General features: G+C 42.3%; 3 protein-coding genes and 1 non-coding gene across 8 annotated transcripts in view; 1 reads left to right on the top strand and 3 right to left on the bottom strand.

Annotated features, from left to right (window-relative positions):
- The window catches only part of ELAPOR1 (endosome-lysosome associated apoptosis and autophagy regulator 1), a 71,992-nt gene extending 71,004 nt beyond the window's left edge, over nt 1-988 (bottom strand). For all 4 annotated transcript variants that reach the window (XM_053214571.1, XM_027058424.2, XM_027058425.2 and 1 more), the window contains exon 1: nt 648-988. In XM_053214571.1, coding sequence (XP_053070546.1) covers nt 648-800 — 153 coding nt within the window. In that variant the 5' untranslated portion in view covers nt 801-988. The remainder of the gene's footprint in view (nt 1-647) is intronic.
- On the top strand, nt 963-13,679 carry CFAP276 (cilia and flagella associated protein 276). Of its 2 annotated transcripts, none has more exons than XM_027058429.2 (5): nt 963-1,386; nt 10,171-10,287; nt 10,809-10,924; nt 11,289-11,419; nt 11,862-13,679. In XM_027058429.2, the coding sequence occupies exons 1-5, from the start codon at nt 1,084-1,086 to the stop codon at nt 11,930-11,932; spliced, it is 738 nt and encodes a 245-aa protein (XP_026914230.1). In that variant the 5' UTR covers nt 963-1,083; the 3' UTR covers nt 11,933-13,679. The 2 variants fall into 2 exon arrangements, with proteins under 2 accessions (XP_026914230.1, XP_014930716.1); XM_015075230.3 differs by lacking the exon at nt 963-1,386 and adding an exon at nt 1,393-2,034.
- On the bottom strand, nt 13,406-13,816 carry LOC113599700 (small Cajal body-specific RNA 2). The gene has a single exon (XR_003420613.1). It is a non-coding gene; the product is annotated as a small Cajal body-specific RNA 2 (non-coding RNA).
- A 1,229-nt stretch (nt 13,817-15,045) lies between these two features.
- TMEM167B (transmembrane protein 167B) lies at nt 15,046-20,511 on the bottom strand. Its single transcript, XM_015075200.3, has 3 exons — nt 20,357-20,511; nt 18,093-18,224; nt 15,046-17,553 (listed from the first exon to the last, which is right to left on the bottom strand). Exons 1-3 carry the CDS (start codon nt 20,364-20,366, stop codon nt 17,471-17,473), a joined length of 225 nt encoding a protein of 74 aa, XP_014930686.1. The 5' UTR covers nt 20,367-20,511; the 3' UTR covers nt 15,046-17,470.
- Between the last annotated feature and the right edge of the window lie 7,017 nt (nt 20,512-27,528).

The following is a 27,528-nucleotide window of genomic DNA, read 5'->3' as shown; positions in this document are numbered from 1 at the left end:
GTCAGAGGTGGGTCTTGTGCTATCAGATATACTAAACAAAGCGCACTGGGAAAGGCAAAGCATTTAGCAGTCTGCAAGGTAAATGGATGTTTGACACGGAGTGGGGAGAGAGAGGTGATGGGTTCCTTCAGTTCCCCTCACACATCTTCCCACCTTCACTCTCCTTTTTTGAAGCCATGATAAAACCACAAGGATTCCCACTTTGCTCCCCTACTTTCCTCTGGCCTTCCTAACTCTTCTCTTACCCCACTTCTTCTCTCTCACTTTCCATTTTGCCCCTCTGTACATAATCTTTTGTTTTCAACTAAAGGTAATTTCATTGCAGCTGGAAAACAACCCATGCATTCTTCTTCCCTCATTCCCGAGTCCAGGGACCTGGGTCCCTCCCGGGCTCCTTGGAGCTGGGACCTTCCCCCCTGAGCTCAGCAGCCCAAGCTGTGAGGATGATCTATTTCGTGAGTCCTCCAGTAGGCTGGCCTCTCCATGACGCCAATCTGCTCCTCTTCCCTCCCCCAGCCCCACGTCTCATCCCCAAAGAAACCTAAACTCCGTGGCCTCTGAAACTGTCTGTGCCTGGGTCCTCAAGGTCTCCGCCAGGATCCAAGATTTTTCTAACCAAAGTGGGGTTGAATCGGGGAAGACAGTACCTCTTTGCAGGCGTGAAGCTCCGGTCCCGCTGCCTGGGTCACCTGGAAGGCGGTCCCAACCCAGAGCAGCAGCCGCAGAAGCCGGATTGTGCGCCGCTCAGTTCTTCCCCTGCGTCCGGAAGAGGGATGGAGGCTGCGCCCAGGCTCAGCCATAACGTTGTCCTGAGCGAGCGGCAGCAGCGGCTCAGGTGCTGCGGCTGCTGCTACTGCTGGCAGAAGGCGGAAAAAAAGGGGAGGGAGGTTCACAGGGGGAGGATGCAAGGGGCTGGGCTCGCTTCAGTCACCTCCCTGCGGCTACGCCGAGGCCGCCCATCCTTCCTCCTCCCTCCTTCCTCTTCTCCTCCTACCCACGTCGCCTTGGCAACCGCCTCCTCTTTCCCTCCGCGCGGGTGGGTCAGGGACCACGAGCTCCTCTGCCGCTCACCTGCCGGTCGCCATGGCAGCCGCCGCCGCTGGCGCGCGCCGCGTGGGAGGGCGCGCGCCCGGGGTCTGCAACCGGCCCAATAGGCGGGCACGGGGGGCGTGTAAAGAACGCAGTAGAAACATCCTCCAAGCCATCGCCACCAAATCCACCTTTTCCATTGCCCTTTTGTGCCATGGGCCTTTTATGAGCACCTCTAATTTTGCAGACGTGGCGTTCGACAAATACTTATTTAGCACCTCCTGTGTGTGGAGCGATAGAAGGAAGATTGAGACGCCATCTCACCTCCAGAAGTTACAGTTTGGAAGAGTGGCCCCGGTACGCGTTACCTACTGCAGCAGCCTCTTGTGGAGATCTTAACTTCCGTCCCACCAAATTCAGCGGTGCCTTTACAACCGGCTCTGTGAGAAGACTTGAGACTGGCATAAACGGATTTAAGCAAGGAGTGTTTGTGCAAGACACTTGGGCTCTTCCGTCTCCTGACATCCTCATTCTCTCATTGCTTTGAAAAATCCTTCTGTTAGATGCGAGGTTCCTGGGTCATCTTTTAGGACTTCTTTCCCCAGATGAAGTCTTTTGCAGAAGTCCTGCACGCCAGGAGGCCGGCGTTTTTCAACTAAGCCTCCCGAATGCAAATGCAGGGCTCCCTGGTACACTCGGTGACACTTGCCCTCTGCGTTCCCAGGAGCTACCTCGCAAGGGGTCTCCCGCGCTGCACCGCCAGGTGGCGCCCTTCTCGAAGGGAACTCACCTCAGTCACAGACGGTGGGGCAGTTGCTCGGCAACCGAAACTGGGCGTTCCAAACAATTGGGAACCGGGATCCTCCGCGTGCGTTGTGTGCGGCTGCGCGGGCCCCCAGTCCTTCACACCAGCGCCTTTTTGCCATGCCTTTCACCCGAGACCCTTTCCAGCACCCTACGTTGGATAACGATGATTCCTACTTGGGAAAAGCCCGAGCTTCCAAGGTACTGTGGTTTCTTGCGCAGATTCCCACCAGGGTCGATGGCACTCTTCTTTCTGTTCGCCTAATGGGCAGAGATTCTGGTAACTTAAAGGATTCTGGTGAGGACACTGAGTCAAGTACCGGATAAGTTTGCTTTCTGCCTGCCTCCTTGGCCCCATATTCAGGTCTGCTAACGTTTCAGAGGTGCTTTTGAGGAGAGTGAAGTAGAGCTCTAGCCCAGAGGAACAAGGGGCTCTCGTTGCCCAAAGCAATGCTGTGTAATGTGGCTTAAACAGTCGCAGGTCCCGCCAAACCACCCTTTGCCCTGTTTGGAAAACTGTTCTCTGAAGAGACATTAGATATGGAATGAGAGAGAATCTTCTGGAAGCCACCAGGTCATGCCTTATACATCTGCCTTCACACCATCTCTGTCTTTTGGTTAATACTGGAATGTGTTTGTGTGTGTGTGTGTGTGTCAGTGATTTGGGAATTTAGATGATCTTTTTTTTTTTTCTGGCAGAGGTATTTGGGATGCTTGAAGTGGTGTGAAATACGGTGAATTAAATAGTAATTGTGGCTTAAATAACAGGATCAAAGAGCTTCCTTTGGTTTATTCAACATTTATCATTTACCATATGCCAGGCAATCTGCTCAACACTGAGGATATATAGATGAATTAGATATGGCTCCTGCTCTAGAGGAACTCTGGTAGAAAAGCTGACTGACAACCACAACAGCAAGAATGCCTGCACAATAGCACAGGTGTTATGACAGAGTTATATGTTGTGTATCAGGAGAACTGGGAGCGTAAAGGAAAGCTTCCCAGAGCAGGTGAGTTTTCACATCCAAATAGCTGGGCCAGGTGAGGGAGGAGGTGGAATGTGAGTTAGGAAGAAGGAAACAAGAACCAGACGTTCAGGGCAGAGGAGGCAGCGGGTGCCCATACATGGAAAGGAGAGAAAGAGTGGCCTGTTGGGGACCAGAGTCCAGAATGGCTGGAGCATCAATGTGAGATGGAGGTGGGGAGAGAGCAGGAGCCGGAGCGACCTTGTTGGACTGGATGTGCTGTGTACACCATGCTAGTGAGCTAGGATTCCATCCTGGAGGCACCGGGGCATCATGTCAGGATTTTAAGCACTACAATGACACAATCAATGGGTGTTTCAGAAAACACAGTGACAGTGGATTGGGTAGAATGGGAGTCAGGACAAGAGGAATCAGCAAGGAGGCAAGAGCCTCAGGAGGCAGCAGTCTCCAGGAGGAATAACGGATCTAAAGCAGGGGATGGCAATATGGTGCAGATGTGAAAAAGATGCAAAGGGCAGGACTGATGAGACTTTGTGGCTGGATATGGATGGGCCCAAAAGAAGGGACAAGTCTAGGATAGCTCCTAGGTGTCCGAGGACTTAATTGATGCCATTACTGAATGAGGGATTCAGGGGAAGCAGGTTTGGGGAGAAAGATGCTCAGATAAGTTATGCAGATGTTGTTTTGTGGTGCCTGTAGGACTCTTAAGTGAACATGAATAGCAGGCAACATGCTTGAGAGTTCTAGGTTGAAGATGTATATCGGGAAATCAAAATAGCCATGTGGTGGTTGAAGCCATAGGAAGGAATGAGCTCATCCAGTGAATGTAAGAATACAAAACAAAACAAAACAAAACAAAACAAATAAAAACCTTGGAGAATGCACTAAGGGGCAGAGAAAGAGAAAATAGTGCTGACAAGGGAGCTAAGCAGTTACGACTAAACTCAAGAGGAAAACAAGGAGGAACTGGACCCACAGAGCATGGAGAGAACATTTGAGGGAATCTGAATCATGGTTCCAGAAACTGCAGAGGTCAAATAAGATCAGATCTGGAAAGGATCCTCCAAACCTAGCTAAAGATAAAGATCACTGGTCACTAGCAAGAGCAGTTTCAGTGCTTGCTTGAGAAAGAGGCCAGACTGCAGTGGCTAAAGAGGGGACGGAAATGGGGAGGAAGTGGAGCCAGTAAATGTCAACTCTTGAAGTCTAGCTCTGCAGGGAAGGTGATAGAGTGGTAGTGAGACGGTGATAAAGGAACGAGAGAGAAGCTGAGTACAGGGGATGCTAGGATGGTGCAGGTCTCTCTGAAGCACAAGGCTAGGTTCAGGGGGAAAAGGCTATTCCTTTTTATTATTATTTTTGAAGTATAGTTGACATACAGTGTTATATTCATTTCAGGTGTACAACATAGCGATTTGACAATTCTATTCATTACTCAGTGCTCACCACAGTAAGTGTAGTCAACACCTGTCACCGTACAACATTATTACAATATTATTGACTATATTCCCTATGCTGTACTTTTCATTCCCGTGGCTTTTTTGTTTTATAACTGGAAGTTTGTATATCTTAATTTTTTCATCTATTTCACCCCTCTCTCTACCCACCTTCCTTCTGGCAACCTTTAATGTGTTCCCTGCATTTATGGGTCTATTTCTGCTTTTGTTTTGTTTTGTTTTTCAGGCTCCACATATAAGTGAAATAATATGGTATTTGTCTCTCTTTGTCTGACTTCTTTCACTTAGCAGATACCCAGGCTCCATCCATGTTGTTGAAAACAGAAAGATTTTTCTTTTTTATGACTGAGTAATATGCCATTGTGGGTGGATGGATAGATAGATAGATAGATAGATAGATAGATAGACAGATAGATAGATAGATGAATGGATAAAGAATAAAGATATAGGGGCACCTGAGTGGCTCAGTCGGTTAGGTGTCCGACTCTTGATTTCGGCTTAGGTCATGATCTTACAGTTGGCAGGATCGAGCCCCATGTTGGGCTCTGTGCTGACAGTGTGGAGCCTGCTTAGCATTTTCTCTCTGCCCCCCTCCACTTGCACTGTCTCTCGCTCTCAAAATAAATAAACATTAAAAAAGAATAAAGATATATAGATATCACATTTTCTTTATCCATTCATCTATTGATAGGCGCTTGGATTGCTTCCATGTCTTGGCTATTGTAAATAATGCTGCAGTAAACATAGTCCATATATCTTTTTTAATTAGTGTTTTCGTTTTCTTTGGGTAAGTACCCAGTAGTGGAATTATGGAATTGTATGGTATTTCTATTTTTAATTTTTTCAGGGACCTCCATACTGTTTTCCCCAGTGACTGCACCAATTTACATTCCCATCAACATTGCACAAGGGCTCCCTTTTCTCCACATCCTTGCCGACACTTGTTATTTCTTGTCTTTTTTTTTCTGGTCTTTTTGATGCTAGCCATTCTGACTCGTGTGAGGTGATACTTCATTGTGGTTTTAATTTGCATTTTCCTGATGATTAGTGATGTTGAGCATCTTTTTGTGTGACTGTTGGCCATCTGTAGGTCCCCTTAGGAAAAATGTCTCTTCAGGTCCTCTGCCCCCTTTTTAATCAGGTTTTTTTTGTTTTGTTTTGTTTTGTTTTTTGGTGTTGAGTTGTATAAATTCTTTATATATTGTGCATATTAATTATCAGATATATTATTTGCAAATATCTTCTTCCATTCAGTAGGTTGTCTTTTCATTTTGTTGATGGCTTTCTTTGTGAACAAGCTTTTTATTTTGGTGTACTCCCAATTGTTTATTTTTCTTTTTGTTTCCCTTCCCTGAAGAGACATATCCGTAAATATTTTGCTAAGGCTAATGTCCAAGAGATTATTGCATATGTTTTCCCTTAGGAACTTTATGGTTTCAGGTCTCACATTTAGGTCTTTAATCTATTTTCCTTTTGTTTTTGTGTATGATATAAGAAAGGGGCTTAGTTTCATTGTTCTGCATGTAGCTGTCCAGTTTTTTTCCCAGCATCATTTATCAAAAGAACTGTCTTTTCCCCATTGTATATTCTTGCCTCCTTTGTCATAGATTAATTGACCATAAAAGCATGAGTTTATTTGGGGGCTTTCTATCCTATTCCATTGATCTATGTGTCTATTTTTGTGCCAGTACTATATTGTGTTTGTTTGGTTTTTTTAGTTTATTTATTTGTTTTAGTAATCTCTACACCCAGTGTGGGGCTTGAACTCATGACCCTGAGATCAAGAGTTTCATGCTCTTCCAACCAAGCCAGCAAGGCACCTAAAGTACTATATTGTTTTGATTACTATAGTTTTGTACATGTCTTGAAATCTGGGATTGTGGTACCTCCAGCTTTGTTCTTCTTTCTCAAGATTGCTTTGGCTATTCGAGGTCTTTTGTTCCATAAAATTTTAGGATTATTTGTTGTAGTTCTGTGAAAAATGTTATTGGTATTTTGATGGGGATTGCACTGAATCTTTAGCGTGCTCCGGGTAGTATGGACATTTTAACAATATTATTTCTTCCAATCCATGAGCATGGTATATCTTTCCATTTGTGTTATTTTCAATTTCTTTCATCAATGTCTTAATAATTTTCAGAAAAGAGGTTTTTCACTGCCTTGGTTAAATTTATTCCTAGCTATAATATTGTTTTTGGTGCAATTGTAAATAGAATTGTTTTCTTAATTTGTCTTTCTCCCACTTTGTTATTGGTGTATAGAAACAATGGATTTATGTATATTAATTTTGTATTCTGCAACTTTACTGAATTCATTTACTAGTTTCAATAATTTTTTGGTAGAATCTTTAGGATTTTCTATACATAGTATCATGTCACGTGCAAATAGTGACAGTTTTACTTCTTCCTTACCAAGTGGGATGCATTTTATTCCTTTTTCTTATCTGATTTCTGTGGCTAAATCTTCTAATACTATGTTGAATAAAAATGGTGAGCACAGACATACTTATTTTGTTCCTGATCTTAGAGGAAAATCTTTGAATTTTTCACCATTAAAATTGATATATAACTTTATGATGTGGAGATACATTCCCTCTAAACCTACTTTGTTGAGATTTTTTTGTCATGAACAGATGGTGTATTTTGTCAAATGCTTTTTCTGCATCTATTAAGATAATCATATGGTTTTTATCCTTCCTCTTGTTAATGTGATGTAACATATTGATTGATTTGTGAATACTGAGCCCCCTTGCATTGCTGGAATAAATCCCACTTGGTCATGGTGAATGATCCTTTAAATGTATTATTGAATTTGTTTTGCTATATTTTGTTGAAGATTTTTGCATCTATGTTCATCAGGGATATTGGCTTGTTTGTTTGTTTTTTTTTTCATTTGTAGTGTCTTTGATTTTAGCATCAGGGTAGTGCTGACCTTGTAGAATGAATTTGGAAGTTTTCCTTCCTCTTCTATTTTTTTGGAATAACTTGAGAAGAATGGGCATTAACTCTTCTTTATTTTCCTAAAATCTTTATTTTTGGGAGAGAGAGAGAAAGAGAGAGAGAGGTAGACAGAGAATCCAAATAAGGCTCCTTGCTGTCAGCACAGAGCCCAGTGTGGGGCTCAAACTCATAAACTGTGAGATCATGACCTGAGCCAAAGTCAGATGCTTAACTGACCGAGCCATCCAGGTGCCCCAACTATTTTTTAAATGTTTGGTAGAATTCACTTGTGAAGCCATCTAGTCCTGCACTTTTGTTTGTTGGGACTTTTAAATTACCATTTCAATTTTGTTACTAGTAATTGGCCTGTTCAAATTTTCTGTTTCTTCCTGATGTAGTTTTGGAAGATTCTGGATTTCTAGGAATTTATCCTTTTTTTTCTAGATTGCCTAATTTGTTGGCATATAGTTTTTCATAATATTCTGTTGTAATTATTTCTGTTTCTGTGATGTTGGTTATTGTTTCTCCTCCTTCGTTTCTGATTTTATCTAAGTCTTCTCTTTTTTTTCTTTTTCTTGATGAGTCTAGCTAAAGGTTTATCAATTTTATGTTTCCCATGGTTTCATTTATCTTTTCGTGTATGTGTGTGTATGTTTTAGTCTGTATTTCATTTATCTTTGCTCTGATCTTCATTTTTCCTTCCTTCTACTAACTTTGTTAGTTCTTTGTTAGGGTTTGTTTGTTCTTCTTTTTCTAGTTTCTTTAGATCGTTTGATTATTTTTCTTGTTTCTTGATGTAGGCCTGTATTGCTATAAACTTCCCTCTTACAACTGCTTTTGCTGAATCCCAAAGACTTCGGACAGACAGCTGTGTTTTCATTTTCTGTTTCTTGATTTCCTGATTTCTTAGTTGACCAATTGGTCATTTAGTAACATGTTGTTTAGCCTCTGTGTGTTTGTGTTTCTTTCAGGGTTTTTTTTTTCCCCCTTCTAATTGATTTCTAGTTTCAGCACTATTGTGGTCGGGAAAGTTGCTTGTTGTGATTTCAGTTTTCTTAAATTTGTTGAGACTACGGCGCCTGGGTGACTCAGTCAGTTAAGCTTCCAACTTCGGCTCAGGTCATGGTCTCACAGTTCGTGAGTTCAAGCCCCACATCAGGCTCCATGCTGACAGCTCAGAGCCTGGAGCCTACTTCAGATTCTGTGTCTCCCTCTCTCTCTGCCCCTCCCCTGCTTGCACTCTGTCTCTCTCAAAAATAAAAAATAAAACATTAAAAAAAATTTTTTTTTAATTTTTTTAATTAAAAATTTTTTTTATTGAGACTTGTTTTGTGGCCTAATATGTGACCCGTCCTGGAGAATGCTCTATGTGCTCTCAAAAAGAATGTGTAATTCTGGTGCTTTGGATGGAATGTCCTGTATATATCTGTTGGGTCCATCTGATCTAATATGTCATTCAAAAACATCATTTCCTTGTTGGTTTTCTGTCTGGATGATCTATCCATTGATATAAGTGGGGTAAAGTCTCCTAGTGTTATTGTATTACTATCAATTTCTTGCTTTTTTTTTTTCAATTTCTTCCTTTATGTCTATTAAGATTTGCTTTATGTATTTAGGTGCTCCTGTGTTTGGTACATAGGTAATTGTAATTGTTATATCCTGTTGTTGGATTGATCCTGTATCACTATGTAATGCCCTTATCTGACTCTTGATACAGTCTTTGTTTTAACGTTTGTTTCGTCTGATATAAGTATTGCTACCTGGCTTTTTTTTCTTCCATTTGAGGGGAATATGTTTTTCCATTCATAAGGGTTATTCTTGAGTAAAAGGGACATCTCTTTCTTTGAGATGGAAGGACATGGGATGTGAGGATGGTATTCATGCCCAACAGTCTTGACTTTCTCAGTGAAAGACAGTCTCATCCACTGAATGAGGACATGATGAGACTTCTGTAGCTTTTGAAAAGTGGGAGGAAATCTGCCTATGCTTGCCTCATATATTTGTAGTTTTCTTGTTTCATTTGTCATCTTTTTTGCTGGTGGCACACTGCCTGGAACATAGTATTCAATTAATGTATAACTGACCTGAGTCACACAGCATTTTGCCATATATAGAGGGGAGGAGGGTTTCAACATTGGATAGGTTGAATTTGATTTCTACTAGGTTGGAGTTGTACTCACTAGAATTCAGTCATCATTCAAACAGTATTTCATTTTTGAATGCCATGTGTTAGGTTGCTGTTCTAGACACTAGGGATACAATATAGCTTTACATACAATGAAGAAAATCAGTTATGTGCTTTTCACATTCATGCTTATGCGGTTCTATTTAGAAGATTGACTAACCAGTGTACTTTTTCTTTGACATTTCTGCAGTCACAATAACCCTTCCCTGCTGATATTTTTCTCTTCCTGCTTAGACACTGCACTCTTCTGATTCTCCTGTCTCTGATTGCCTTAGTGTCCTTTCTCTTTCCTCTCCACCCGCTCCCCCCATTATAATATTATACAGTCATGAGCCCTTTTGGCCACACTCCTTTTGCAGGCTTCAGCTACTACTTCATGCGGACGACCATCAAACCTCTATTACGTGTTCTGAGCTCTCCTCTAACTTGCACACTTCCCATTTTCTACCTGTTGACTGCAATCAGATGTCTTGCCTTTTCTTCAAACTCAGGACATCTAAGCCTGAGCTCATCATCTTATCTCCTCTGCACTCTTTACCCCCTGTCGCACTTCACCCCTTTCCCTGTATTCCTGGCCTACTTCTGCCAGTTCTAAGATTGAAAACTTAGGAACATCTAAAGTCTAGGAATCTTGCCTCATATTGTTCCTCCCTTGGAAGATATCTGAGGTTCAGTTAAAATAAGATGGAATAAGGAGATGGTGTCACTGAAGCCATCACATCAGCAAGGCCTCCTGTAACCAGGTCCTGTGTGTGGTTTCTCTTTTGCAGAAACTGCCATATAAGAACCCAAATCACCTTGCTCAGCAACAGGAACCCTGGAGTCGGCTCAACTCAACTCCCACAATCACCTCCATGAGGCGGGAAGTTTATTTTTTTGATCCTGAGGTACCTAGTATTGAAATGCTATTTCTCTTTACATCCGCTTAAGACTCGTGACTATCATTTTTGGAAAGGTAGTCTGTCCTTAACTGCATCACCATCTTTATTTTGTCCCCAATCCAAGATCCTACCAAATCCAAAACCAAATATTGATTTATCTGGCCCCTGGGAAGTTGGAAGGCTTCAGTTTTTTCTCCAGTTGATTATCTGGAGCAAGTTATTTTCTTACCAGACTTCTCTTCTGATTGTAACCATAAATGAGGTAAGGCCCATTAGGCCCAACTAAAGGACAGTATAATTATTTCCATATCTCCAGTAAGAACTCACCCCTCCTTAGGCCTAACCATGACACAATTCTATATTGACAAGAGTTAAGATGTCTTTGGTGTGTAAGGAGTTGGTGGGTCTCAGGCACAAAAAGGGTTCACTCTGCTTTTGGGGAAAAGTAGAGCCCAGCAGAACTGACTAGAGTTGGGGTAGAGGTGGCAAGTTAACCCTGGGGTGGGGCGTATTGACTTCCTCTGTAGATACCCAAGGATGACCTGGATTTCCGCTTAGCAGCCTTGTACAACCACCACACAGGGACATTCAAGAACAAAAATGAGACACTCTTACATCAGGAGACCACCCAGGATACCCATGGGTAAGTGGTGGAGGTGGAGCCTCTCCGTCCTAAGGACAATGCCATCCAGTCAAGTAAGGTAATGTGTTACCTGAGAAATAACAATGATAACCAGGAGGTACTCATTTGTATACAGATTTCTATATTTTTTACATCTGTATCTGTAATGCAATTTCTATATTTTTATTATCTAAAATGAATAGCGATCCTCCAGGATTGTTCTTATCTGTATAAACAAACAAAAGCTTCAGTTGATTCCACTGAAAAAGATAAAAAGGATCTTTGGCTGCATTATTTCTGAGGCTGCATGCAACTCTTTCCCTCCTCACCTTTCTCCTTCTGATTGATTTCACTCTCCCCTGTTCTTCCCCATACCATCTTCCAGAATCATCAAGACCCAATTCCCTGGAGAACCTTTACCCCCTCCTCTGCCACCTTCCATCACTTCCCAGGCTAACATCAGACACTGGATCAACCCTAAGAAGGAGTCTATCCACAGCATCCAGGGATCCATAGGTAAGGGTTAGAAGACTGGGGGGCAGATGGGTGGTACAAGAGTTTTTTTTAAATGGACCTAGGAATCAGGGAGTTGAGGTGATTGGCCATTAGAGAACTTAAGGGATAACTTAGGATCTAGGAATAGCAGTGACTAAGTTGACATATATCAGGCTAAACCCAGGGGACATGCTGCCTATAAGCTAGGAAATGAGTTCAATTTTTCAGAGCCTTTAACTCAGCCTTAGGTCTAGGGAACAAAATTTCTAGCAAAGGGCAGAAACCTGGGAATGAAAGACCTCTAGCTATCTCCCATTAGTCCCCTATATGCCAGTTTCCCAGCTGTTACAAGACAGCTTGTTACTGCTCCACAGTACCCAGAAATGTATGGATGATTACAGGTTCCCAGAAAAGGCAAACAATTGAAATTCACAACCTACTCCCTCTTCTCTTTTCTCCACAGTGTCCCCTCATACTGCAGCCACCAATGGAGGCTACTCCCGAAAGAATGATGGTGGCTTCTTCTCTACCTAGTGTTGACAGGCCCCTGGACTAATTAATCATAGTGGAACGTCCTTTCGCCAACCTCCATTAAATAGATTTGTGCTGGATGAAGCTTGAAGTGTTGCCCAAGGACTAAAAGTTGACACTTGACTACTCTTAAAATATGGAAGTTTCCCAACTTCTAGAAGTTAGTCCTGTTGGACATATTTGCAATTTGGAGTCATTTTGCTGAGAAGATAAGGATTTAGAAGTCATTCCAAACATTGATGTATCCATTCAACATTTCTTGCGAACTTTTATATGTCAGGCACTGAGCTAAGTGTTGAGGAAACAAGAATGGACGTAGCCTATTTTCTTAATGAGCTCACACTGCCATAATTCTGGTAGTTCTATGTGGCATTAATGGTTATGATGAGGTCACACTTAACATACTTTGGACCAAGTGGATTTTGTCATCTACTGGACTCTACCTTGCCATGAGGGCTCGATCTGTCTGGTCCAGGCTCCTTGCCATTGCTCATTCTCTGACTCTGCGGTCTTCTTGCCTGGGAGTCAATTCCCTTCTTTGTCAACTTGTGCCGTGAAATACAGGCAGTTCTTCTAAACATGGTTCAATAATCTGGTGCTTGGGCTTGAGGGGACCTAAAAACCAATGCAGTAATGTGGTTTCTAAAATTACAAGTCACTCAGGGGGACCTGCTGTTAAATTGGGCAAGAAATGGCAGACCTTTTAGAATACTGTAGGGTAAACTTCCATTTCTAAGTTTGGACAGCATGTGCATTATTGAATAATGCAGATATGAAAGGACTGCTTCCTGTTACTTAGGTACACATGGTCCTTAAATCCCACCAATCTGTCACAGCCCCTCTTCCACAGTTACTCCACCTATTCAGATAGTATCTGCTGCCAAGTGACAATATGAAGTTTCAATTCTCATTATTTATAATGGCTGAAAGCGGCAGAGATGGGTGACTCTCCAGATAATCATCTCATGCAGGTTATTTGATACTGAAATATTTAAAAATTTAATACTGTGACCCATACATCAAGGTTTTTAAAAATACAGACTCGTTGACCTCCCTAATAAATCTAATTCAGTAAATCTGGGGCGGGTCCCTGGAATCTGAATATTTACAAGCTCTCCAAGTTCTCTTACGGATACTCACACACGCGATACACACACACGCGCGCGCGCACACACATATAGGCGTGCATATATACATAGAGCCTTTAGCGACAGACGCTGTAGTGTGCTTCTAGATCAGCGGGCACCAGTGTTGGTACCATACAAACGGTCATCACAAGTCGGGACTAAAGGAATAAAGGGAGGGGTGCTAAAGAAAAACACTGAAGCGGCAAACACGACTTCGTGCCCTTCCAGCTCCAGGGGGCGGAGCGATGGCTCCTTCACCCGCGCCTTCCCCACCCGTCAGCGCCCCTGCCGCCGCCGATTGTAAACGCTTAGCCCCAATGCCACGGGTGGCCGTGCCCCAGGGCCGGGCTCAGATCAGAATCGCCTCGATAATCAGTGGCCCGGGACTAGCCCGGCCTCGTCTATCTGATCAATTCATCATTTCTGAGCGCCGGGCCCCGTAAGACCGGCTCCGGGACCGCAGCGTCGCCGCCGCCAAAGGGGCCTCGCTGCACAGCGCCCCAGAGGAGGGGGCTTCGCAGGAGGGAAGCTTTTCATATCGGGTCGGCCCCGCGGGGCAAGGGTCACAACCCGATCAAATAAGATCAAGGTGTAGGCGGGGGAGAGTGGCTCAGGGACGGGCGCACACACTCTCCTTGCACGCCCCACGCGCACACTCACAGTCGCGCACCCACTCACACTCAACTCATACGCGCCTTCCATTCAACACCAAAGCACCACAAAAACCACCGCGCCCTAGGCCGCTCTCCCTCCGGAAAGAGAACGGAAGTCCGCATCCTCTTTTAAATCCCTCCGCCCCTCCCCCACCTCGGAGGATTCTGGGAGGAACCACTGAGCATAGGCCCTCGTGACGGTATGCGTTTTGCTGCCCTCGCGTGGCTCGGAGGGGAATGAACCCAGGTCCGAGGGAAAGGCTGGACAAAATCCGGCAATCCTAAATCGTGCTTGTCTTTTGGTCTTTGTGCAGCAGCATATTTATATCCATATCTCTAGTTTTTCTTTGGTCTTTGACCCAAGTTCTGGATATAAGATGATTCAGTCTCAGATTTATAGGTGGCTACTTTCCCATGGAGAAGGCAAATCCCGGTCATTAACCAGTATCAGGTTCTACAGGAGTTCCTCCCCCAAGGGAGAAGAAAAACATCATTTTACCAAAGGGAAGGATGAGAATAGGTTACTTAAATCCAAGGGCTTCGTAGTCATGATAATTGTGAGATGAGTTAAAAGTAGGAAGGCATATCCCTATCCACATTCACAAGAGCCCTCTTGCTACCTGGAACTTGGTTCTGTGGCAGTCATATTGCTGAACCTTCATTAATTTGCATGTCTGTTAAAGCATGTCTAACTTTCCAATTCCAGAATAAGTCGTGAAAAAAAAAGTAGTGATTATATAATTAGTATTAGCTCCTTTCATATCAAGGAACACAATTTTAATGTCTGTTACCTTCTCTTTTTTCAGTGAAAAAGGTATGGATGAGGGTAAACCAGAAAAATATTAATTTATAATTTGTAACTGTACCAATCCCACCGTGCACTTATAAACAAATAGGGGGAAAGTATCCATTTATGTGCCAGAATCCCATTGGCTCAAGGATTGCCTAGGTTCATAGCTGGTTAACCCAATAACCTCATTTGAATGAAGGAGTTTATGACTGGTAATGGCAGGTGATACTTGTATTTTAATAGTAGTGGTAGATAAAATGTTTTGAGGAGTGCTATTTACCTTATTTAGTACACCTCAACACTTATTCATGTATATATGCTGATATATATGAATGCTGATGCATGTATGAGCTCCCTCAAAGGAGAAAAACACATGCTCATAAATTATGAACTATATCATATATTTGGTGACCATCACACTAGGTTAACAGGAATGATGGTATTCACTATGATGTAAACTAAAAAGGTATATACCATGGGCAGAACCCAGAAGAGTATTGAACAAAGTTCAATGAATTCATGTGACAAATAAAATGGACAAAAACGGTAGGGAAAGGAATTTTATTTTCAAGGATTTGTGCAGACAGTGGTGAATAAAAAATTTTATTTCAACTATAAAAGGCTGACTTCATTCCACCCTGGCATTCAGGGTTTATGGTGATGCCAGTTTGAATCTGAGGCAATATTGCTATCCCCATTCTCCTACCCCTAAGACTTCCTTAGGGGAATAACGTCCTACAATTTTCAGTCAAAAAATATATGACACACCAACCAAAGTAATGAATTAAACAGGTTTCTGCTGATCTGCTTACATAAACACAAGAAATGAAATAAGCTGTGTTATTTGTTTCTTGCTGCAAATTACCTTCATTCTGTACACTTTTTGGTACATTCTCATATGAAAACACCTCAAAATATAACAATTTAGGGCAAGATGTCCCACCCAGGAGGCTGTAAAAATTGGGTTTGAACTGGAACTGTGAAATGAGTTTAAAATGGAAGCAACTCTATTCACCAAGCTTAGAGACATTAGCCCTGTTGGAAAACAAGTCATTAAAGCTACAGAATAACAAGTGCAAAACATGCTGAACCTGTATTTCCAGGGAGTGGCACTCCTGCTGGCCAACAGGTCCCAAATTCACACCTACAAGGTGTAACTCTTCCTTTCTGTTCTAATAGATTTCCTTTCCCTCGTGTGAAAGATCCTCAGGAGGGACACTGGAAACCATATTAATCAGTGAAATGTACCCTCTGGGCCAATTCCTGAAGAGAAAAAAGCACAACTCCGAGAGGATGAGATGTGTAGTGTTTACTTGGTGACCTGCTACACCTCTAGAAACCCTCAAAGCACTAAACTGCCTGTTTTGAAACCTAAACTTCCTAGCAGCTTTTCTTTGGGGATAAGACAAAAGACAATTTCCTGCCACACAGAGGTCAACTACAGCTAACTTGTCCACAATCACGTTTTACTGTATGGGTGATTCAATTGGCTCCTATGTCTATGCCTGTTTTTTACAATAATGTAATTTTAGACCAACTCTTTTTCATTTTTTTTAATGGAGAAGTCATCCCTTCAAATGTTGAGTCATCTAAAATGATTTGCGCAAGAGTTACCACATTCCATGGGAAAGCCCATCAATCTCCCTTGCAAACATCTGTTTTCCTTTATTCTCGAAAACACCCTCATTTCAATCATGGATTCTGTGAACTATCCAAACATGCCTATGCATATCAGCAACTTCTCTCTCTCACTTGAATTTATCATGTTCTTGTAACACAGAATTTCCAAGGGATAGCTAAAAAGTACTGCAATATGAGGCAACCTAAGAGTTGCCCAAGAAAAACAAGTAATCAATTAAAAACTGCCATTATAAGCCAGACTTAAACACAGAATAAGACTGTGGATAGGTCTTGGATAACGTGACATAATGTGGATAATCCAGTAAGTCTTGGATAACGTGACAAAACGTCCATCTAACATCACAGTAAATTCTTATACTAGATGACATTACTAGTGTATGAATTGTATACTAGATTTCTTTTACCCTAACTGCAAATATATTAAAAATTATTTCTTCAATACTTTCTCTTTCCCCTAGCGATGGCATTTAAAACTGAGTGACACTTATTCAGCACTCAGTAATCTAAAATATATAAAAAGGCTTTAGGAAAATTGCAACACTAGATTCATTTTCCATCTACCATTTGATGGGGTGAAGTCTCCTTTGGGGGATACTGGTGAACAGAACATTTTTCCTTATCTAAGTTACTGCTTTCTGGTCTCATCACAGATAAATCTTACACAGGCCCAGATTTTCTTGGCAAACTCTTAAGCTGCCAGCACACAGCACAGCTATATCATCTGTTCTCTTTCTGCAATGAGGACCATGCCTCTCTCTTATGTTCCCATATGAGTATATGAAAGATAAATTTCCAAAGTCAAAAATTTTCTTGGCATTGTTTAACTCCTCTTTCTCCCACCCACCCACCCACCCCATTCCCATCAATTTGCCAAATGCAAATCAAACAGTGAAAAAGAAAAGTCAAGTCTTGAAAATTCTCTCTCCTTCCAAGAGGTGTGAACACAGCCTATGTCCTTCCCTAATGAGTCTCAGTTTGAAAAGCTCCTGATGAGGGACTGAAGAACAAAATAGGTGACAGGTTTTTATGCAGCAGGTATATGTAATCTTATCACCGTGGAGTGTAATTTATCTGGACATTATATGCTCTCTGCTGAGGACTGATTCACATACAGATCAAAGGAAGTTGGCTTCCTCGAGTCCCCTGAAGCATAAATAATGTTTGTAACCATGAGGAGTTTTCCCCACATATGGTAGGAGCAGATGCTGTGGTGTCATCTTGGGGACTTTGATGATTTTAGCTGAGCTCTCTCACGTTGGGCCCAGGCCCCGGACAGGTTCTTCACCCTCATCCTCTTGGTTGGCAGCTGATGAGATGGATGCGTTGGAATTCATTTTACAAACAGGACGTAAAAGGCCATTACAACACAGGCGATTGCCACAGCAGCATGCAGCCTGGTTCCAATCACAGCGGCTAGCAGACAAAAGCAAAAAGAGAAAAGAAATCAAACCCCGCCCTTCATGTAAGTCCTCAATTTCAAGGTGATGCCCTGAAATCTCTAGTTACACGAAGAGATCTATCAAGATTTTCAAGAGCCCACCCGGGAATGCATTTAAATACTATCCTTAAGCTATAGGTTCTAGGTGGATATACTGTTTGTTTATATTTTGCTCTATTTTGAAAAGAGATTTAGATAGGTAGGATTTATCTATAATAAAAAATAAAAAAGCCTCTGAGTTAACGAAATCAAAACTTAAAAGAGACTCCAATATATTCTTCCCAGAAATTCAGAAAAACTTTTCACTGGGAAAATATTCCAAGAATTCTAGTCCAGTCTAAAATTCTTTATCTATTTTTACTCCGTGGAGAATATTAAAATTACCTTGATGCTAAAATAAACAGTTATGTAAATGTGGAACCAAATACAATGCCAGCCTATCCCCACCCCCACTTTGTAGCACCTCACTGTCCAGAGATGGCAATCTCCATTCACTGTCTAGCTATGATCTTACCTTTGTAAAACACACCCCAAACTCCCTTCTTCTCTGATAGCAGCCAGGTTTTGAGACGAGGTACTTTCTTGAAGTAAGCACAGGTGCAAACAAAGAGCAAACCAAACACCAGGATCCCATCCAAGGAGTACACTGTTACAGAAACAAAACAACAACAAAACCTTTGATGCTAATCTAGTTTGGGACAGGTGATAGGTGATCCCACTTGAGAACTCAAGAACAGAGTGTGATATAATATCAAGACGATAAACACAACTGACAATGCCAACCCTTGATAAGAGGGAGCCCAAATCCTGGGACTAACGAGGTTACTTTTTTGTTCCTCAAACTGCTTGTAGACAACCCCCGTACAAATATTTCACTGCACCCTCTCCTCCCGTTTCAAGAACTACGAGTTCTGAGAAAAGGGTATCAGTTTTACGTGGAATGAACCTCCTAGGAATGGCCAGTAGCGGTAACAGGTTGAGAGAGGCATAAGAATCCTTGGAGCCTGAGCTAACAAAAGTACACATGTTCTTATGATCAATCACTCATGTGATAAAGGAGAGCCAGATGTTTAGCCAAGTCTCCCCAATCTGCATTTGTTGGTGAAGAATATGTTAAAGCAAAAAGTAAAGCTTAATGGAAATAGCAAGAGTTAGAATTCAGGGGTGCCTGGATGGCTGTCGGTTAAGCGTCCGATGTCAGCTCAGGTCTTGATCTCACAGTTTGTGGGATCAAGCCCCGTGTCAGGCTCTGTGCTAAGCCCCGCGTTGGACTCTGTGCTGACAGCTCAGAGCCTGGAGTCGGCTTCGGATTCTGGGTCTCCCTCTCTCTGCTCCTTCCCTGCTCGTGCTCTGTCTCTCAAAAATAAACATTAAAAAAAAAATTTTTTTTTTTAGATTTCATAAAACTACAATTATCCTATGCTCATTTCACACCTCAGGCATAGTACTCTACTTACAAACCAAACTGCTGGTAGAATAACAACAGACTCTTGTAAAAAAAAAAAAGTATCTGAGGTTTCAACATAGCGAAACAATTGTGGGAATAAAGCTTTCAACAATTAGTTCTATTTCTTACATACATAAAACAAGCTATTTCTTGTACATGTAAGCACAATGAGGCACCTAAAAAAAATAATCAGATAACAAAAGGAGGGAAGGTTAAAAATTACTCAGTAATTATTCTGTATCAAACTGCTATTCTATTTCCTGGTCCAGATGATGTCTTCCTCCAGGTGATGTAACTTCTGGTACTGTGCTTAGTAACCTCATACCTATGACTTACCCAGGAAGCTCCAAAAGGATATTTTACACAGTATCTGCCAGTTCTAGACCACTCTATCTCCCTCCAGTAAAACTACCTCACAGCCAGGTGTCGTACGAGAAAGGGTCTAGTAAGTCAACACATACACTAAGTTCTTATGAAGAATGATACCTTAGTGTGTTCTTTTACTCACAAGTTCTTGCAGACAATGCCAAAATTCACAAGGAGGTGAAATTTGAGTCACCACTGCCAGGCTTACAGAAAATGTACTTTTGAGAAATACTTTCCTGTACCCCTCAAATCATACCAAGAGGCCTTCTCTTCTTTCCTGTAAAGTTGACTCTAAAGACCATAAAATCCCTGCTTCCTGGCCTTCCCTGGAATTCCGGAAATCATCTCTATCAAGTGTATGAAGACGTTTGGAAAACTAGTTTGGATAAACAGGGCTGCAATTGCCACATCGTTTAGAAGAGGCAGTGTCTAAATCCAACCCTTGCAACACTAGCCAGGGTCTCCAGATGGGATCACCTAGGCAGGACTTTAGACATAGCTTTCTGGAGAACTTTTTTTTTTGTTCCAATGGTCTATATTTGCATCCAAAAAATGTGAGACTTGACATCCTCTGTGATTTCTTGGTCCTCCCAACAAGCCTACGTAGGGGGCTGGGAGGAGGATCTTCTCTTTTTCCTGGTGCTAAAGCAATAGTTCAACCGGGACTGGCCTGCCCAAGAGTCTTGTAATGGCCAAAACGAACTTCTAGGAAGGAGAAAGAGAAAGTACGGGGTAGAGACCGAGGACCCGGGGTGTGGGCACATGAAACATATGTATTTCTAGATGCGCTCGGGACGGGGGAACCTGCGGAAAGACTTGGGGGATGAGCGACAGGGGCAGCAAAAGGCCATGGTGGGGCTGGGCTGGGAGGGGGCGGGGAGAATGGCCACGTCAGTCCGGGTCCCGCCCGCCACGTTTCCCCTCGTCCTTTACTCCCATTCTCCACTCTGGGCACTGGCTCTCACCGTTCGTCATGGCGGCTGGGCCCGGGCCTGGTTAGGGGGTCCGGGATCGGCTGAAGGTCCGCGAAGACTGGGGAACCCAGCTCCGTGTTGACACTTCCCGATCGGGGCCGCGGCGACGGGTACGAGGCGTAGTACGCAGGCGCAAGGGCAGACAGGCGAGCGCCGAACGCAATCAGGAGTGGCTAGCTGATTCCCAAGCTACGGGACTTGTGTGGGTAGTGGCACTTGCTTGCCTACGCGAGCGTGAGTGCCATTCGGGAGGCTTCCTAAGTGGCCATGGTAACCAACTTTCCTTGGTGTCCTGGCAGCAGTAGTGCTGGGGGCGTAATCTGACCTTTCGCGTCAGTGTAGTTGGAAAGGTAAAGCTTGCAGCTTTGCACTTTATTTTGCGCTGTGGCAGCTGATGTGTGTGCGCGCGTGTGTGTGTGTGTGTGTGTGTGTGTGTGTGTGTGTGTGTGCGCGCGCGCGCGCCAGCAGCAGCCTTCCTGTGATGGGGAGGTCTCGGTCCCGCGCTTCCAGTTAAGAGAACCCTGACAGCGGAGGTCATGAGGCGGTCCCTGCGGTCTCCAGGAAGGACTTCTTTTGCTTCGCGGCTCCTTTCTTCTTTTTTTTCTTTCGTTTTTTCCTTCCTTTCTTCCTTCTTTTTTGCTACCGGGTATACCAGAATCTTTCCCCCCCCCCTCCATTTTTTATTGAGAAATAATTGACCTAATCACTTCTTTCTTACTCCTTATGGAAATCAGAATAATTAGGTTCCGTCTGAACTTTCGGAGTGAAATAAACATTTATAACAGAAACAAGTCACATATTTCAGATCCTAAAGCTCCAGTCTGTCGGGAAACATTCAGGTAATTGCCTGTTTGTTTCTGTGGATATTTCTTTAAACTTTCAGTAGAGTCTCGATGATCTCCTGTGTTTAGTTAAATGCTAGGGTCAACTTGGCCACTTTAATCAAGAATTGGCGACATCTGGACAGCGCTTCTCACAAAACTTTCACACGCTGAGGAAAGATACCAGTTTAATGAAGGAGAGTGGAGGAGACAAAGCCACAGATTCCATTCTGTAAATCGAAATCTTTAATTGTGCACAACCCGACCTGCTTTATTAAAATAAGGGCGAAAGTGCGACTCCGCCTTCCCAGGCTGAAATTACAAGTTAGGTTACCAGTCTGTAGTGGTTGACAAAGGTCCTAAAGGAACTCTGTGCCTCTCTTGCTGCAGTGCCATCTGCTGACTGCAGACGGCTTGGTTACAGGAAAAAAAAACCTACCAGAATGCCTCCTTCTAAGAGCTGGAGTGGAGAGGCAAGCCAAAAAAAAAAAGTCTGATGGAAGACAGACTCCTTGCAAAAATATGCATCAGTGCACGAAAAAAAAAAAAAAAAAAAAAGGAAAATATAGGGGACAAAATCTAAGACAAGGCCAGATATATTTATGTACATACGCACACAGACAAATCCCCCTGCCCAGATGAACTGCTCAGTACCACTCAAAAACAACTGAGTTTCCCCTAATTGTCTTGGCGTTTGAACCTTTCATCAACTGTTACCTAAAACAACATCAGTACTAATGTCATCACTAGCAACTGACTGTTAATTCCCTGCACCATGGCTGGATAGAACTCAAACCAAGTCCTAAATAAATTCATATTCACCAATTTAGTTTGAATCGTGTAGCTCATCTTCAGCTAAAGAAAGTCTCCTGTTTTTTGGATCCTATTGAACTGTGCTAGCCTCACTGACCTGCACCTAATTGTTCTCTTTACTTTGGTTCTTCTTCTACCTAAATATAGATGTTCCTAAGAAACCTGCACCCTCTTTTTCTCATTATTAACTCTCACTTGGCGACCTATTCTTTCTGTTCATGGTTTCAACTGCTACCTCTTTGAAAAGTTCTTTTAAACATTTTTTTAATGTTTATTTATTATTTTTGAGAAAGAGACAGAGTGCGAGCAGGGGAGAGGCAGAGAGAGAAAGAGAACAGAGAATCTGAAGCAGGCTCCAGGCTCTGAGCTGTCAGCACAGAGCCCGATGTGGGGCTTGAACTGACAAACTGTGAGGTCATGACCTGAGACAAAGCCGGATGCTTAACCAACTGAGCCACCCAGGCACCCCAAAAAGTTCTTTTTTTAAATATATTTTTTGACACCTAGGGCTCAAACTCACAAACCATGAGATCATGACCTGAGCCGAAGTCAGACACTAAATCGACTGAGCCACTTAGGCACCCCGTCTTTGTAGAGTTCTTAAATCGATGTCCTATCCAAGCTCCAATCCTACATTTCTAATAGATGTTCTTCTGATAATCTGAAATGTTTAAAGCCAAACGCAATTCCTTCTCACCAATTTCCCAGTTTCTAGGGTTAATATGCCTTTTCCCCTAATCACTAAAGTTTAAATTTGTAAATTATCTTTGAGTCAATTAACTTTTTTCAGAATGTCATTCAGATTGTTCCCTTTTCAATCCTGCAGCCATCATGTTAGTGATTTTACCATTTCAGTCTTCTTTAAGCATCAATTTTATCCTCCAGAAGTGAAATGTACATTTGTATGACATTTTGACATTTCAAAAGCCAAACACACCTTGTTGTATGATCTTATTTAATCCTCACAAGTGCCTTATTACCCTATTTTAGAGATAAAGTGAGCTTTAGCCTAAGACCACCCAGTATCACACTCAAACAATAATACTGGTCTTCTGAACTGAGGACTGGAAAATTTTGCTCCAAATCACAACTGTTGTTTCTTGTAACAGCAACCACCGCCTGGTAAATATTGTTGAACTCCTTAGCTGTTATCATGGCCTTCTTGCAGCACTTTCCACTGTTATGTGTATACTTTAAGCTTCAACTGTGAAAAAACTTTTCTGTGTTCTTCAAATGTGCTCTTTGCTTTCACAGTTTTTGCTCATGCCATTTACTCTTTTTTTTAATATATATATTTTAATGTTTATTTATTTTGAGAGAGAGAGAGAGAGAAGCAGAGAGACAGAGTGCAACCAGGGGAGGGGCAGAGAGAGAGGGAGACACAGAACCCAAAGTAGGCTCCAGGCTCTGAGTTGTCAGCACAGAGCCCTACATGGGGCTTGAATTCGTGAACTGTGACATCATGACCTGAGCCAAAGACAGATGCTTAACTGACTGAGCCACCCAGGGGCCCCTCATGCCATTTACTCTTTTGGTGATAACTTTATCTCCTCATTTTGTACTAGATGGAAACCACTCCAATTTTTTGTCATTCTCTGAAAGACGTCTTTTTTCCCCCGTCACTCGCAGAATTTAGGAATAAAGTTTGAGGACAAAAGAATCACAGTTGAAGGGCAGAGAAGAGTAATTGAGTAGTTGGCTAATTACTATTTCAAAGGACAGTGATAGACCACAATGTCTTACTCTGATTAAGTAGTTATTTTTTACACCGCTCAGAATTTACACATTTCTGTTTCTTCTTTTTCCATGTGTCTTTCTTCTTCTTCCTACTCTTTCTTCCCACTTTTACTTTTATGTCCTTTCTTCTCTCTCTACCACATTTTTTCCTTTCCAGGTTTTATAAAGCATTTTATGTTTTTTTATTGAATAAAATTAATCTCACCAGATTTTTGTTTAAAAATCTGCTATATTAGGAATTTTATATTTAAAAATATTATATTCTGTTTTCTCTCTTTAAAATGGGTTGTATTGGTTGCTCCTTTCTAGGGTTGTTGAAGTATTAAATGAATTACTATTTTTTTTTAATTTTTTTTTCAACGTTTTTTATTTATTTTTGGGACAGAGAGAGACAGAGCATGAACGGGGGAGGGGCAGAGAGAGAGGGAGACACAGAATCGGAAACAGGCTCCAGGCTCCGAGCCATCAGGCCAGAGCCCGACGCGGGGCTCGAACCCACGGACCGCGAGATCGTGACCTGACTGAAGTCGGACGCTTAACCGACTGCGCCACCCAGGCGCCCCATGAATTACTATTTATAACAATAGCTAGCATGAAGTAGGTGCTCCATAAATGCTAGTTATTACTGTTGTTGTTGTTGTTATTGTTGTTCATTTGTTTAAAATGTGTGTACTGTGTGTGTACATAGTGTGTACAAAGTGCTGAGCACTTTGCTAGATTTTGCAGGAATAGAGGCAAAAAGGAGTCTCTGCTCTCAGGGAACAAACTGTATTGGGGATGATAGATGAATAAACACATTTAATAAAGCACAGGCATTATGTATGTAAAGACATTATCTTTGATCTTCACAACTGTTTTGCAGGTTATTTTTATTTTTTATTTTTTTTTATTTAAAGAGAGAGAATACGAAGTGGGGAGAGGGGCAGAGAGAGAGAGAGAGAGAGGAGAGAGGGAGAGAGAGAGAATCTTAAACAGTCTCCACACTCAGCATGGAGCCTTATGTGGGGCTCGATCCCATGACCCTGGGATCATAACCTGACCTGAAATCACCAGTTAGACACTCAAACGACTGAGCTACCCAGGAGCTCCTGCAGAATATTTTTAAAATGAGAAACCTGAGACTTAAAGAAGGCACATGGGTGACATCACATGTCCAGTTAGGATCCAGACGCAAGTCTATCTGACTTCAAAGCCCCCTTCCCCTTGTCTTCACACTGCCTCAAATTAGGATAGTTTCCACTGATGCTAATCTTTGATGGTTTTGTTCCAAGCATTAGTGTTTCTGTCACTGTGGAAAGCATCATAGCCTCACATCAGGTCAAATCCGGGCCATTGGCTCTTGCAGCCAAACTGCAAGGAATAAATAGAGCCCCACTGACTAGGGACTCAGTTCAGACAGTCCTTCCTCAGTTCGTTTCAGCCTCCATGAGAAGACAGGCAGTTGTTGCCAAACACCTGCCAGTCAAGAACAGTGGCCTGTTTGTTAGGGTTGTTGTGGTCACTGTGGTGAACACTAATCAGTATTGGGACCATGACTATGGCATTCTGGTCTAACCAAAGAGTAAGTTCATTCCCAAAGGCACAGCTTGCCACAATAGCTTCATTTGAATTACAACATATTTGAAAAGGGATGTCAAACAGGCATTAATTTATGCTACAAATATTTGTTCCAGGACTTCTAAGCCTAAGGAATGTGCTAGCCGTTGGGAGCTCAAAGATGAATGATAAACACTCTGTTTTTAATAAGATTTACTAGACAAGATAAGCTGTGTGTACAAATAACCAGAAAATACAGTAGAAAGTGAGAAGGAAAATGAAAATTAAGTGCTGTGGGAGTGTAAAAGAGAAAGTGCTTTCAGCTGGAGAGCCCAGGGAAGGCTTAGTGGAGAAGCAGATGTTTTAGCTGGGCTGGAAAGGCATGTAGCATTTCAATAAAAAAAGAGGTATTCTAGTGGGAAAGGAGAACAGTGATCAAAGGCCTGGAGAAAGGAAAGCACAGGACAAGTCTGTGGGCACAGCGTATTCTTCCCTTTCTCCTTCACTGACTAACTCCATTCATCCCTCAGGTCTCAGCTCAAACCTCACTTGCTCAAGGAAGGCATCTCTGACCTTCTTGGGCTGCCTTCCCCCATCATAAACTATCAGAGCATACACTATCTATTTAGTTCATGTCCCCCTGCTACACTGTAAGGTTTGTGAGCCTGGGACTGTGCACTTTCATTGTTTTTCATTTTATCCACAGTCCCATACAAGCGCTGCACATTTTATAGGTGCTTGTTAAATATTTGTTGCGTGAACAATTGAATGTGGCTTTGTGGAACTAGAATGTAGAGTTCATGAAGGAGAATAGAAGATACTGCTGAAAAGATAGGTTCTTGAACAAAAACAGCTGACACTCACAGAATGTTTACTACCTGCCAGGTACAACTCAAAGCGTCTTATGGGTGTTAACGCATCCAAGCCTCATAATAACCTTATAAGGTTAGTAACTGTTATAAGCTCCATCTCACAGATAAGGAAGGGATGTATTGAGAGGTCAAGTAAGTTGTCTCAAAAGTGACATAGCTGGTAAGTAATACAGCTAGGATTTTAAAACCAATTTATCTGACCCCAGAGCCTGCTAGTTGAACCAAGGAGTATAGGTGTTCTTTAGTAAACAAACATGTGGTTAAGATTGCACAAGATTATTGTGGAAGTTCTGAAAGCCACTTAAAAAAAAAATGACACTACTTCCCTAAAGCCCCTAACAGTGAGTAGCAGAGGTCTGTACTCTGGGGTGTAGGGGTGAGAGTGGGGGCGGGGTGAGTGTGGGACTGCACTGCTTCTGGATTTGGGGTCTAGTTGGTACTCCCTGCCTGCCCTCTCCCATCCCATCACTACTACATGCCTCAAGCGCACCACCCAGCCTCTGCTTTCCTCATTTCTGATAGCCCCTCCTACTGCCTTTCTGTCCAAATTTTTCTCCCACAACTCAGCTCTACTGCTTCTTTCTGTCAGCTACTGCTGTCAGCCTCTCTATGGACTCCATTCTTTTGTGAACAGATCTCTTTTGTCATTAACCTTTTCTTTAGAAGCTCATTCCATTTCTTTGCCATAACGAAAACCTGGATTTCCTAGCAGTTAAGTGTCTGGTGCAAGTTCACGGCCTTACTCATTCGGTAGTCATTTATTTAAAGTCCACCTTCCTTCACCCTACTGCCCTCTAAGGCTATTTTCCTCTCCTTGCTTTTCTACCCTTCACTGTCCAACTATACACTCATTCCTTAACCACTTATAATCTGGCATCTGCCTTCACTATTGCCCTCAAACTATTTTGTCCAGGTTATTCCACCACCTCCTAATTGTAAAATCCAAGGCGTCGTTTTAAATTTCTTAAACGCTTACTAATTTGGATGTAAATTTTAAAAAATAAAAAATAAAATTAAAAAAATATAAATCTCTTAAACCCTTAATCTCTGTGGCACAGAGCACTCCTGACCACTTGCTTCTTTTCGAATTTTTTTCTTTTGGCTTTCAGAATATATTCTTCATTTCATCATTCTTCTTTTATCTTTTCCTACTATTAAAGATGATTAAAGAGATTTAGTAAAAGGCCTTGGATTTGAACACTTAATGAAGCAGTCTCCTATCAAAGAACTGTAAAATGGGGTGGAGGGAAGAATGCTTTTTATAGGATAAAGAATAAAGAACAAGAAAGAAAAATTAAAATATCTGATTGGCTGGCTGATAGTCAACCTTGGTTGGAGTAAGAAGGCCCAGAGTTTGCTTGGCATTTGGGGATTGGCTGAGGAA

The sequence above is a fragment of the Acinonyx jubatus genome, chromosome C1 (genome assembly GCF_027475565.1).
Source record: "Acinonyx jubatus isolate Ajub_Pintada_27869175 chromosome C1, VMU_Ajub_asm_v1.0, whole genome shotgun sequence".
Classification (NCBI taxonomy): domain Eukaryota; kingdom Metazoa; phylum Chordata; class Mammalia; order Carnivora; family Felidae; genus Acinonyx; species Acinonyx jubatus.
Note: the sequence above shows the minus strand (reverse complement) of the source record. Positions and strands in the feature narration are given on the sequence as shown.

Bases quoted from the DNA above. Each gene is read 5' to 3' on its own strand.
- CFAP276 (XM_027058429.2), top strand. From the start codon at position 1,084: ATGGCAGCCGCCGCCGCTGGCGCGCGCCGCGTGGGAGGGCGCGCGCCC. The intron at 10,925-11,288 runs GTAAGTGGTGGA...ACCATCTTCCAG, and splicing joins ACCACCCAGGATACCCATGG to AATCATCAAGACCCAATTCC. The intron at 11,420-11,861 runs GTAAGGGTTAGA...TTTTCTCCACAG, and splicing joins CAGCATCCAGGGATCCATAG to TGTCCCCTCATACTGCAGCC.
- TMEM167B (XM_015075200.3), bottom strand. The intron at 17,554-18,092 runs GTAAGATCATAG...TTTGTCTGCTAG, and splicing joins TTGGGGTGTGTTTTACAAAG to CCGCTGTGATTGGAACCAGG.